This window comes from Salvia miltiorrhiza, chromosome 2 (genome assembly GCF_028751815.1).
Source record: "Salvia miltiorrhiza cultivar Shanhuang (shh) chromosome 2, IMPLAD_Smil_shh, whole genome shotgun sequence".
NCBI lineage: Eukaryota > Viridiplantae > Streptophyta > Magnoliopsida > Lamiales > Lamiaceae > Salvia > Salvia miltiorrhiza.
Genome location: NC_080388.1, coordinates 47,763,352 through 47,776,584, shown reverse-complemented (window position 1 = coordinate 47,776,584; position 13,233 = coordinate 47,763,352). Strand labels below are relative to the sequence as shown.

General features: G+C 40.0%; 1 protein-coding gene across 1 annotated transcript; it reads left to right on the top strand.

Moving 5' to 3' along the window:
• The first annotated feature begins 11,171 nt into the window (after positions 1–11,171).
• LOC131011800 (uncharacterized) lies at positions 11,172–12,588 on the top strand. Its single transcript, XM_057939646.1, has one exon. The coding sequence runs from the start codon at positions 11,437–11,439 to the stop codon at positions 12,310–12,312; it is 876 nt and encodes a 291-aa protein (XP_057795629.1). The 5' UTR covers positions 11,172–11,436; the 3' UTR covers positions 12,313–12,588.
• The last annotated feature ends 645 nt before the right edge of the window (positions 12,589–13,233 follow it).

Sequence of the window (13,233 nt, the reverse complement as noted above, 5' to 3'; positions counted from 1 at the left end):
GGGAGATGGAGGCCGGTCGACGGCTGCCTCGCCACCGGTCAACCACACCACCTCAGATCTAGGCGCCGGCGGCCATGGGGGTGGCGAGAGGGAGATAGTTGAGACGAGGGACATGGAGGTCAGAGGTGGGGCGAGAGGGAGAGAGCAGAGGCCAGGGAGAGGGAAAGGGTCGGCGGTGGTCGCGGCGAAGACCACGACGACGGCGGCCGGAGGGGCGAGAGGAGGCGGCGGCGACCATGGGGGTGGCACCCGCCGGAGAAGAAGAGAAAAGGGAGTGGGGCGCTGGGGGCTGTGTGCGTGTGTGTTTTGTGTGTGTTTTTAAATAAGGATGATTTAGATTTAATTAGAAGATAGGTTTAATTTGGTGTAGATTAGTTGATTAATTATAGAGTTTAATTTGGTGTAATTTTTACCCAAAAAGGAAAGTAGCCAACTTTAGTGGGACGCCCAAAAAGGAAATGTGGCCAACTTTAATGGGACGGAGGGAGTACCATATTTTAGTGGTCCGGCCATCTTTTCATCTCATGCTATCTAGAATGAAAAAAAATATATATATATATTCCACATTATAGATGAGTAAATACCACGTCAATACTCCATATTATATTATCATGAATTGAAAAAAAATGAAAAAAAAAAAACACTAGGCTACTCGATTTTTATTTCATCCTACCTAGGAATTTTTTTTTCATCTTACTTAACATATGAGAATATATATCATCCACTCTTTTCATAAAAGAGAACACAGCCTAATAAAGATAATAGCAATTCTAGGACTAAAAAGATAGAGAAATATAATAGAATAATGTTTGATAGTTATATTCAATTTAATATATAATACTCTCTCCGTCCCAATTCAATAGGTCATATTTTATTATTTAAACATCGCATTTTAATAGGTCACTTTTTAAAATAAAAAATAAATACATAACAAACACTCCACATAACTCATTATTTACACCAAATATTATTGATTCACGCTTAATTATCTCTCAATTCACTTATTTCATCTCCATTTATCTCTCCTACTTTTTAGATACTCTAAAAAAAAAAAACTTTGTCTCTCCTATATTATTATAAAATATTTACTTCCTTCGTTCCAACAAACTTGATTAATATTTATTTTTGGGTTGTCCCAACTAACTTGATCAATTTCCTCATATGGAATGACTTTTTCACTTTATTCACTCTATTCATTTTATCACCAAACACACTTTACACTAAACACTAACTTCTTAAATCTCATGTCAAAAAGAAATTGATCAAGCAAGATGGAATGGAGGGAGTATTTCTTAACATTCGTGTCCATGCCATGTGGCTTATTGAATTGGGACGGATGGAGTAAAAGGTTTGTAATCAAAGACATGGCTTCAGACTTGGCGATTGTCCCCACAAATCTACATGAGTCTTTTCTAGCGTGTTTTGTTCTCCTTCGCATGCTCCCTGAGAAAATTTTTAGGGGGTCGCCCATCATGGATGCTTACTTTGGACTTTCTTCCACGTGGTTACCAAAAAAAAATGCATCTTGTTAGCATCTATCAAATCGTTTAAACTCTTCTCGAATATGCGGTCTCATTCCTACATATGATTGGAACCCCTATCTTTTTAGTATATTTCGGGTCACTCATGTACTCCTTCGCTTCGAAGCATTAACAGGAGACGTTCTTTGTTCGTGTCTCGGGCATCGACGATCACTCTTTATTTACTCGTCTTTAATTACAAGCATAATTAAATTAGAATGTTTAATCTTTTGCTGTAAATTTATCATGGGAAAATGACGGAAAAATAAATTTCTCCCATTAAACCTCTCATTTCTTTTCAAGAGAATTTCATCCCTTCTCATCCCTACGTCATATTGGAGATCCATTTTTCTTAGGTAGTATATAGATCCAAATTTGGACCACACAATATGTTTATGTGGCGCACTAAGAACGCGACATGTGGTAAGGGCCTTCCAAGATTAAAAACAAAACATGGATGGATAAAATAGGAAAACAAATTTCAGAAAAAATAAATAAATAATGTACCCGCCACCCACAGGGACTAGCGCTCATGCAGGTATATCTCTTGTCGCTTTGATTATGCAGATAAAGGGGTAGGTCCGACCCATTCCGAGAGAAATCCGGCGAGGCAGATAAACATCCCTAACCTTAGACGCCCAAAACCCTTGCAATGGAGAGTTGATAGAAGGACTTCCGCAGCAGGCTACTGGAACCAACGCAGCACACCGGACAAGAGACAATGCAAGGGGGCCGAAAGCGACAGAATCGTGTCTTTCTTTTTCAATAATATCCCTGAGGACTGCAGTGCAGACTTTCTCAAAAGAAAGTTTGGAACCGTGAAGAAGCCAACTGAAATTTTCTGCCCAAAAAAGAGGGACTTGAGAGGCAAACCTTTTGGCTTTGTGAGATTCGACCATGACGGGAACCAGGAGGAACTTTTGAGTGAGCTAAACAAACTCTGGATCGGAAGTTACAAAATTAAGGTGTATAGACAGAGATTTGAAAGAAGAAAGGACGATGGAAGAAACGATCGTTCTGAGAGAAAAAGTGTTGCTAAGAGCCAAGCGTTGAACCAGTTTGATATCCAAAAAAAAAGAAAGGAAGGAGTCTCCTTTTTGGAGGCTCTCGTGGGGAAAAATGATTCGAGGCCACGCGATAGCAACCCAGCTTTGGTCGACGAGAATCTGCACTTCGAACCTTCGGATGAAGAAAAAGAGTGGCTCAAAGACTCTTTTACAGGTTACATCAAATCAGATTTCATTTGGGAAGATATCAAGGAAGAGATCAACTGTGAGTGTTACGGGAAACTGAAGGTGACCTCCATTGGCGGTAACTTGGTTCTTATTCAAAAAACAAGCGAAAAATCTGTGGAGGCGGCAATTGAAGAGCTCGAGGAATGGAAGACTTTCTGGTTCCAGTAGAGCAGACCTTGGAGAAACATCGATACCAATCAACAACGTATAGTTTGGACGAGGTGGATTGGGGTACCTCTTCATGCATGGTGCCCTAGATTTTTTAACCTTGCATGTTCGAATTTCGGTCTTGTACTCAAGATTGACGAGGGCACGAACCTCAGAAACAAACTCGATGAAGCGTATGTCCAAGTTTCTACCGGTCTTCAGTCAGTGGACAGAATTCTCAAGTGCAAGATCGAAGGAGTGTTTTTTCAAGTTCGTGTGGAAGAAATGGCTCCTCAGATGAAACCACCTTCAGAATTTGGGAGCGGACAAGAAGCTTCAAGCTCAGACTCGGAGTGGTCTTGGGAGGAAGGGTCGATGTCGCCGGCGGTGGCTCACATCGACGAGTCCAGCGAGTCAGATTCCCAAGGAGAAGACGTTTCATGTGACCAAGATGGCGGCTGCTCGGCTCTTGTGCCAGTTAATGATGGAGATACTGTTCCCAATATGTTAAAAAGAGGGAAGACGGCTGGGGGTGGTCTGCGAGTCCCAACAAATGAAACCAACGTCTCTGAGTTGGGCCTTGGTCAAAATCAGAAAGCCTCCATTGAACTTAGGCCCTGTGGGCCAATACAAGGTTGTGAGCTGTTGGCCCAAAAAGCCTCGGAAGATACCCAAGAATTTTCGGTGGTCCCTGATTCTTTAGAAGGACCAAGACAGACTTTAGAACATCCTCTTCTTATTTTTTCGGCACCGTTCCAATCTCTGCAACAAAGTTTGCCACAACACACAGGTGAGGAAATTTGCAGGAGCAATAATGTTCCACCAGAATAGGAGGAAGCAGGTCGGCCTTCTCACAAATCGGTGGAGGTTTCTCAGAATACAAGGGGGAATTTTCAGGGGGGGCGATCAGATCTTTGGGATTCAAAATCGCGGCAAGATCAATAAGAAGATGATGAAAGCGCTTGCAAGGGAGAAGGAAAATGAATCATGGGGAAATTTCATTGCTCAAATTGAATCAGACCATGGATCAGGACTGGTGAAGGAAAATCAAATTAGAAAACCCTCCGAACCAAGGCAAGAAACTTTTTCAACAAAAAGGCTTGAAGAAGGTATGAAAATCTGGAATTTTGGTAAATCTCTCGGACTTTCTAGCAAGATTCTGGACGAGGATATGGCGGCTCAATTCACTGCACAGAAAGAGGTTTCGCTGCTAGGAAAAGAAGGAATTATTAATTAATGAAAGTCCTTTCTTATAACATTAGAGGCTTGGGAAGCTCGGCCAAGGAAAGAGATATCAGAGACACTGTCGGGCTGCATAAAATCGATTTTTGCTGCATCCAGGAAACAAAAATGGAAGATCCGTCCAGAATTGCATGCAAGATGTACTGGGGTTCCGATTATACAGAAATGGCTGCGAGGAAGGCGGATGGCAGATCAGGAGGAATCGTTAGCATCTGGAATAAAGAGAGATTCGCGGTTTCCAGAAAATGGGACATACCGGGTGCCGTGATCGTGAATGGAATCTGGAAGGAAGGTAACTTTGATTGTTGTATCATTAATATTTATGCCCCTATTGATAGTGCAGAGAAGAGTTTTTTGTGGGACTTGCTTAAAAATTTGGTGAATCAGAATAAGGATAAATGTGTCTGTTTGCTTGGAGATTTCAACTCCATTAAGGAGTCCAGTGAGAGAGTTGGTAGAGGGGAACTCTATGGCAGAGCCGACATGAGACGTTTCGATGCTTTCATTCGAGAAAGTCTGCTTGTTGAAATCAGGACTCAAGGTAGGAATTTTACTTGGTATCAAGCAAGTGGTGGATGTAAGAGTAAGCTCGACAGAATTTTGGTCAATGATCAATGGATCCAGACTTGGCCAGCAACCGCTGGTAGATGCCTGCAAAGAATAGTTTCTGACCACTGCCCGATTTTTCTCTACACTAAAATTGTGGACTGGGGACCGAAACCCTTTCGGTTCATTGATGCTTGGCTTGATTTCATCAAGGTCGTGCAAAAGGTGTCGGACGAAAAGAGATCCAGAGGATGGAGTTATTTCATTTTCAAAGAAAAATTTAAGGAATTGAAACTGGCCCTGAAAGATTGGAATAAGAAGTCTTTTGGGAACATCGACCACACCATCAATTCCTTGAAGGGAGAACTCCAACATTGGGATACAATCGATGACGCCTTTGGCCTTGAGGAGCAGGAGATTATCAGCAGAAACGAAGTTAGAGCTAAGATCATCTTACACACAAAAAACAAGAACAGTTTGCTGAAACAAAAGGCAAAAATCAGATGGCTCAAAGAGGGGGACTTAAACTCAAGTTTCTATCACAAGTGTATCGTGGGAAAGAGAAAAAAGAATGAAATTGCGGGACTGATGCTTGATAACCGATGGACTGAAGACCCGAAGGTCATCAAGGAAAAAACGAAAGAACATTTTGCCAATTTCTTCAAGAAGAAGAAGAGGATACTACCGCTACTCCCAGAAGATTTCACATATAGATCCATTGGGATTGAGGATAAAAGGAGACTGATTCAGCCTTTCACCGAGGATGAAGTTAAGGAGGCAGTGTGGAGCTGCGACGGTAGCAAGAGTCCGGGACCGGACGGTTTCAATCTCAAGTTTTGGAAAGCCTCATGGGATGTGATTAAGAACGTCTTTATGAAAGTTTTGCAGGAGTTTCACGCCAACAGTAAGATTCCAAGGGGAGGTAACTCGTCTTATATTGTCCGTATCCCCAAAAAAGATGACGCTTGCTGCTTGGATGACTACCGCCCCATCTCCCTTATTGGAAGCATTTATAAAGTCATCGCTAAGATTCTTGCCGGCCGTCTTAGTACTATTATGGACTTCATCATTTCTGAAAATCAAAGCGCATTCATTAGGGGAAGATTTATTCTAGATGGCGTTGTTATCTTGAACGAGGTCTTGGAGGAGGCTAAGAATAATTTGAAGGAATGATGATTTTCAAAATTGACTTCGCAAAGGCATTCGACTCGGTTGAGTGGGACTTTGTTGACGTGATGCTGGAACGCTTTAACTTCGATCCTTTGTGGAGAAGATGGATTCAAGGCTGCCTCTCTTCGGACTCGGCAAATGTTCTGATCAACGGCTCTCCTTCGGGTGATTTCTGTTTGGAAAGAGGGCTCTGACAAGGAGACCCTCTTTCTCCGTTTCTCTTCCTCATTACAGCAGAAGGCTTGCAAGCTTTGATTAACAGAGCCTTGATCAAGGATCTCATACAGCCAGCGGAAATTGGGAAGGATAAGATCAAGATCACGCACCTCCAATATGCTGATGACACCATCTTCATTCTGGCCGACAATGACAAGAATGCAGGTGCGGTTAAGAACATTCTGTCCTTGTTCGAATTGTGTTCAGGTCTCAAAGTCAACTTCAGCAAAAGCAGCTTAATGGGGGTCGGAATTGACGAATGCAAACTTCAGACGATGGCAAACGAGCTGCAATGCAGTGTTGGATCCATCCCTTTCAAGTATCTTGGTGTCAAGATTGGGGGAAGGAGTAAAAGTGTGATTGATTGGAACTACCTCATCGAAAAAATCAAAAAGAAATTTTCTGACTGGAAAAACAGGAAACTCTCGTTGGCTGGGCGTGCTACTTTGGTTAAGGCGGTTTTGCAAGCGATTCCTACCTATCAACTCTCCTTCTCCATTATTCCTAAAGCTACTGCTAGATCCTTAACATCCTTATGCTGTAGATTTTTGTGGGGAGGGAATGGGTCTTCGGGGTCGATTGCGTGGATTAAATGGCAAGAATTATGTCTTCCTAAAAAAGAGGGGGGTCTTGGCTTTAGGAATTTTGTTTTCTTCAATCAGGCCTTGGTGGGAAAATGGTTGTGGAGATATTTGGAGGGAAAAGGTTTATTTTGGACTAGAATTGTGAGGTCGATTTATGGAGAGTTAGAATGGGGGGATGAGGGTCTTTGGCTGTCGAGGCAAAGTAGAAGCAGAACGGGCTGGTGGGCAAAAGTTATTGCCTCCGGAGGGAGTTTAGCGAGAGGATGGTTTTTGGAGAATGTCAGGAGGAAAATCGGGAATGGACTGAATACGAGATTCTGGACACAGAAGTGGGTGGGGGAAAAACCTTTGAAACTCGTCTTTCCTAGATTATTTCACCTTTGTTCCAACAAGGAAATTCTTATTGGAGAGTCGGGGAAGTGGGAAGGCGGACAGTGGGTGTGGGTCTTGACGTGGAGAAGGGAGCTTCGGGAGAGAGAGAGTGGGATGGTGCAACAACTTTTGTCATATATCTCTGATTGTGTTGTGATTGCAGGTGAAGAGGATGCATGGACATGGATAGCATCTCCGGCAGGGTGCTACACCACAAAAACAGCCTACTCGGCCATTTTCGCGAGAGGTTGTGACACAGCGGCGTTACATAGTCCATCGGAGATGATTTCGAGAGTTTGGAAAACACCGGCACCTCAGAAAGCAATCATCACGGCCTGGAGACTTCTTAAAAATAGACTCGTCACCTGCGATAATCTGTAAAAGAGGAAGGTGACGCTTGGCGACGAAGAGGTTAGATGTAAATTCTGCAAAAGCCAAAGGGAGACGATTGACCATCTGTTCCTCCTTTGTTCGAAAACCGCGGAGCTTTGGGATGAGATTCAGAAATGGCTGGGATTCGCCACAGTTAGATTCAATACGGCAAGAAGACACTTCGAGACGTTCGTTGATCTGGAAAGTGCATTTCGGGTTTGTGTTTGTTAAGGTGGTTATTCTTATTTTACTTTTGATATATGTTTCTTGATTGTGCAAAGAATTATGAGTTTTGTTGCAACACTTTTGTAAGTTAGTAAAACGTGATTTGTCTGGTAGATGCTAGAAGGAGTGTTGTCATTGTGATTGCCTACGATCATATCTTATTTGTGAAATGTGAAAAATGTTGGACGAATTGCCAACTTCAAAATTGCCAGCTCTGAAACATCTGGCCTGTTCTGAAATGTGATAGCTCCGAGTCTCTGCTCCTCTAGTCTAACTATAAGTATGGGAAACCACGTGAAACGACTTTGGATTACATCCAAATGGTTTTATTTCATGAATTATGGCTCAACTGTCGAAATCTCAAGCACACAAAGTGTGAAAATTGGTGATATTGATTATAAAGGCGATCACATTAAGGAATTCACTTCTAGCGGAGAATTGGGTCTGATCGAATTACTTGCATTACTCTTTTGTTGCTTCTTAAACTTTGAGTTACTTGCATGACCGAGAGATGTATGTTGATTGTAAAGTGTTGAATTGACTTTGTGAATGTTTGGATGGAAATGAACACTGTTGAAATCAATCTCTTCCTAGAATTCATATAGATTTTGCTTGAGGACAAGCAAAAGGCTAAGTGTGGGGGAGTTGATTTATGCTTAATTTACTCTATTTTTAAGGGTTTGTATGTGCATGTTTTAAGATAATCTTCTGGAAATTGGTGCGTTTATGGTGTATTTTATGCTTTGCAGGAGATTTAGGCTTTCGAGATGGAAGAATGCAGTTTTGGAGAATTTTGGATGAATTTGGCATTTTCTAGGTGTTCTGGTCTCCAGAGCAGAGGAACCGAAGTCTCCATAGCAGATAAATCATCATTCCTCTGGAGTCAGAGAAATCAAAGACCCCAAGTCTCCAGTGCAGCAGAATAAATCGCCAGAGAAATCACCATTTCTCTGGAGTCAGCGAAATCAAGAAGCCAGTGTAGCAAAGTCATCACCAGAGGAGTCAATAAGTCAGAGCAGAGAAGCCATTACAGCGGAATCGAGAAGCCAGAGAAATCACCATTCCTCTGGAGATAGCAGAGAAATCACCCATTCCGCTGGCGACCCATTTCTCTGGAGAGGTCAGAGAAATCATCCATTCCTCTGGCGCGATAGCCGTTTCCCTGACGCTAGCCATTTCTCTGGCGAGACCAGAGAAATCACAAATCCTCTGGCGAGAGTTGCAAAGTCGGCGAGCGTAGGAGTATTTTCCGGAGCGCGCATCCAACTGGAGAGTTGCCTTATTTCACACGATTCTATTACCTTTAGAATTCTACTTTGCATGGCAACTTCCATAGTGATCCGAAGGAAATCTGAAATCTATAAATAGGTCCTCTTTTGACCTATTTCAGGAGCCCGGAACCCAGACCGAGAGACCCAACATTTATACTTTAGTTTTATAGCTTTTGAATTTTATTGTTTTTCCAGTTTTCAAGGCTTGGATCAAGCTTGAAGATTCAAGCCGCTACAATTATTTTATTCAGAGTTTTATTTAATTCAGTTCTTTCAATTGCGTTCTCATTAATTATGTTTTTGCTTTCTTTTATTATGTTTGGCTAGTTTTTTTATTCTTAACCTAGGGTTTGTACATAGCTGATTAATTATGTGTGTATGATTTATTGATATCAATTTGCCTTCCAACTTGTGATTCGTGATTCCTGGTGCTTAATTTCTTGTGAATTATTTGGCCAATAATTTACATGTCTAGCTGTTCAGTTTGAGTCTTGAATGCGATAATTGTTCAGCCGATTCAGGAATGCATGTTATAGTAGTAGCCTTGACACTTGAATGGGATATGTGAAACTATAGGGAGCTATTCTTTGTGTACGCTTGGGAGTTAATTTATTCCTTGGAATCTTGAATGTGAAGGGGGGTAAATTAATCTACTTTCATAGGTGTTCGTTAGAGAAGCTTGTGAATAGTTATGTGATCTCTCATCAGGGTTGGATTAAATTGGTAATTGAATCAATAGATTAAATGCATGTAATTAATTAGTAAAAGTACATCCCTAGGGTCAGAGTCTTTTATTATTTGAGTTTTTTACCTTATTTTATTTGTTGTTATTTAAATTTAGTGCTAATCAAATCTCTACTTTCGTTTGCCTGTCTACTGTTATAGTCTGTTTAGGAGATAGCTAGAGTTATTTCGTTGTGTCAGTCCCTGTGGATACGATACTCGGTTACTTATTATTTGCTACAATTGCCTGTGTTAGTTGCAGTATTTTGTTGCTAATAAATTAGTGATCAAATATACATATATATAAATATAAATATACATAATGTTGCACACAAATATACATTGATAATTATTAATCTGGGCTACCCGACGACCTCCCTGACTGAGCAAGAGCTTCACTAGGTGATCCATTGGGTAATAGATTAAGAATTGTCCAAGTGTGCAACATCAAACATATTTTTATGAAACGACATGCATATTTGTGTTTAACTATATGCATATTTACGTTATAATCAAGGCGGACACCAAGTGAACCTCTCGTCACTTCTTTGCGGAAAAGCAATATGGCTGTTGCCGGGTACTTTTATTCTCTAAAATTTATGTTTTTATTTTACCCGACCCGGTTGTGCATTCTTTTTATCTTGGAATGCCTCTGCCATGTGTTGCATTCTTACTGTGCTACATGAATAAAATATGTGATTCAGATTTGAATCTATAGACTACATAAGGAAGGGGTTATACAAGATTTCAATCCTTTATAGGGATGAGCTAAAATAAAAACACATCTTAAAATTAAAAATATGAATTATTTTCAACCTTTAGATCATCAAGATTTACGATTGACTTATCACTTTATTGGATGTATTCATGGTCTTGAGTTTGAATCTTATATGTAGCTAAAATTTTAATTTTCGAAATTAAAATATTTACACAATGAATTCATATGTATTCTACATAGAGTTCATATATTCTAATTGATTTGTATTTTTTATTTTTAAGAGTTATTTTTAGCCTAATTCGTATCCTGTAGATATATGTGGGTGGAGGGGGGAGGGTAGTTAAATATGTGTAATTAATTTGATTATTTTTGCTGCACATTCTATGTCGCAAAATTCATTTGGTATCATTACTTGCAAACTAATTTTGATTTATGATTTTAAATAAGTCGTGAGTATTTTTTTTTTCTCTCTTTTTTATTTGTGTAATCCTATTGCTTCACTCTTCCTCAAAATTAATTATAAATTGAAATTATCTTTTTAACATTTTTCAAATTTCCTCGGGATAATTGAGGATCTAAAGATTTGTTGTTACATATGCATCAACCAAATTAAATTCTGCAACAATCTTCGGTCAAGAAACTTCATAAATTTCACTTAGTTTTTTCCGATTAATCAAAACTAGGACAATAGTCTATTTTTCTCTTTAGAGAGAGGGGAACAATAATCGTATTCAACTAAACCCTTTTGTTAATATGACAAACATGAAAGAAGAAATAAAAAAAACCAGAATAATGGTATACAAAAAAAAAAGCTCTACATTTGGTAGTGGACGAAAAAAAGTGAATTATATCATCATTACATAGCAATTTCGACCCACATAACCGTTACTCCCCAACGGGTCAATAACCCGGCAACAAATTTCAAATGATCTGAAAAAGCGTCGCACACCAAAAAAAGGCAAAATTCCACCCAACACCTTTTCACTTTACCTTTAACAAATTTCCCCATATCTCATCACATTATCACACTAATACTATACAACCTTATTAATTCTTCAAGAGACATTTCTCATCAAATTTTCTCGAAACTCAAAAATGGGTTCTTGCATTAGCAAATGCAAACCTAAGAAGAAAGCCAAGCATGAAGATCCAATTCCAAGCGGCCGCCATCATGTCCTCGTAATCTCAAGAGATCCGCCTCCCGAAATTACCATAATGCCCCCACACAAGCCCTTCTCTCCAGCCCCGTCCACTTCTTCCGCAGCTTCTTTTTCGTCATTTTCATGCTCCGCCACCAGCAAATATTCCGCCGCCATGGCGGCTTCGTCGGTATCATCGTCATCTTCGTCGCTGTCGTCGTCTTCTTATTCTACTTGTGCATTGAGAGACCGTTCTTTCTCAAACGAATTCCTTCGGTCTTGCGCCAAGGAGATTCCACACGTGGTTAACGTGGAGAAAACGGCGTCATTTCCTAACAAGATTCCTTCTCAGAATCTCGATCCGTTAACGACAAAGTTGGCGCCGACGCCTAAGAAACGGGCGCGTGCGTCTTCGCCGACTCTAGTTAGGCAGAAGAGCTTCAGAAAAGAGCAGAATTCGCCTAACAGAGGGCTGCGGTCGCCTTCTCCCAGCCGGAGATTCAACGGCGACGGTAACAGAATCTTTCCGGTTCAGGAAAGTTATTACCGGAAACCTGTTGTGTCCAGAGGGAATAATGCTCCCAAAAGGGAAAGTTTTCGAGCTCCGTCACCGGCAAGGACTCCGAAGCGCGAATTGAGCATTGCTCCGAAAACGGAAAGTTTTCGAGCTCCGGCACCGGCGATTCCGAAGCGCGAATTGAGCATCAGCCGTGAGTATTCGGTGAGGAAAAGTGATGCATTTAGTAGTAAGATTGATGGTCGAGAAGTAGATGTTGTGATGGAGGATATTAATAATCCTCTCATTGCGTTGGATTGCTTCATTTTTCTCTGATTTTGTGTTAGGTTTTTGCATGGATTTTGTGTGGTGTCATCATTTTGTGTTTGTTTATAGACTTTCTTTTTCTTTTTTTTTGCAATTTTGTGTATTTTTATTGTTATTAATTTTTTTTTAAATTTTTTTGGGGGATAATTTTTGTATGTTCCAAGCTCATGAATAGTTCTCTTTCCTTTTATATTCTTTTAATCATTGATTTCATGAATTGTAAGTGTTTGAAATAATAGAGGTTTAATAATATTGTTATGTTTATGATGAGCTTAATTTGATCTACGTTTCGTTCTTTTAAATTTCTAAGGAATTATTTAGGATGTTACGATACTAATCGACTGAATTCTAGTCGTACTAAACTATAAATTAATACGTTCCGAATAAAGATTATGGTTTCGATTGTTTAATGGATTGTGAGTACCTGGTTTATATTCTTGAATTTTCTCGACCCATGAAATCATTCTTACGCCACCTTTAATGATTTACACCAAATTCAAAATACATTTTACAATAAACATAACTTTAAATAACGATTCTAATTTACGTCAAACCCAAAAGGCCAAAATGATATATACCCATTATGAAAGATAAAACATAAAAAATATCTACTTTTTATAAAACATATAAATATATTCATTTAGGACATTTTTGCCTTTATGTCGAGCATTAGCGTTTTTGCACTGATGCTCAACTTGTAAACATTAAATGGCGTATTTTCTAAGAGGGCTAGCTCGACTGCAAATGCTTGATTGCTCGACTCACAATGGTTAGGCATTTCAAGCATTGAAGCATTTATCACTATTGCTCGACTCGCATAAGTCGAGTATTAATACATTTGTCACACATACGCAATGCTCGACATGCTCGACTAATGCTACACTAATGCTCGACATGCATTAGTCGAGCATGTCGAGAAAAATTTGCGAT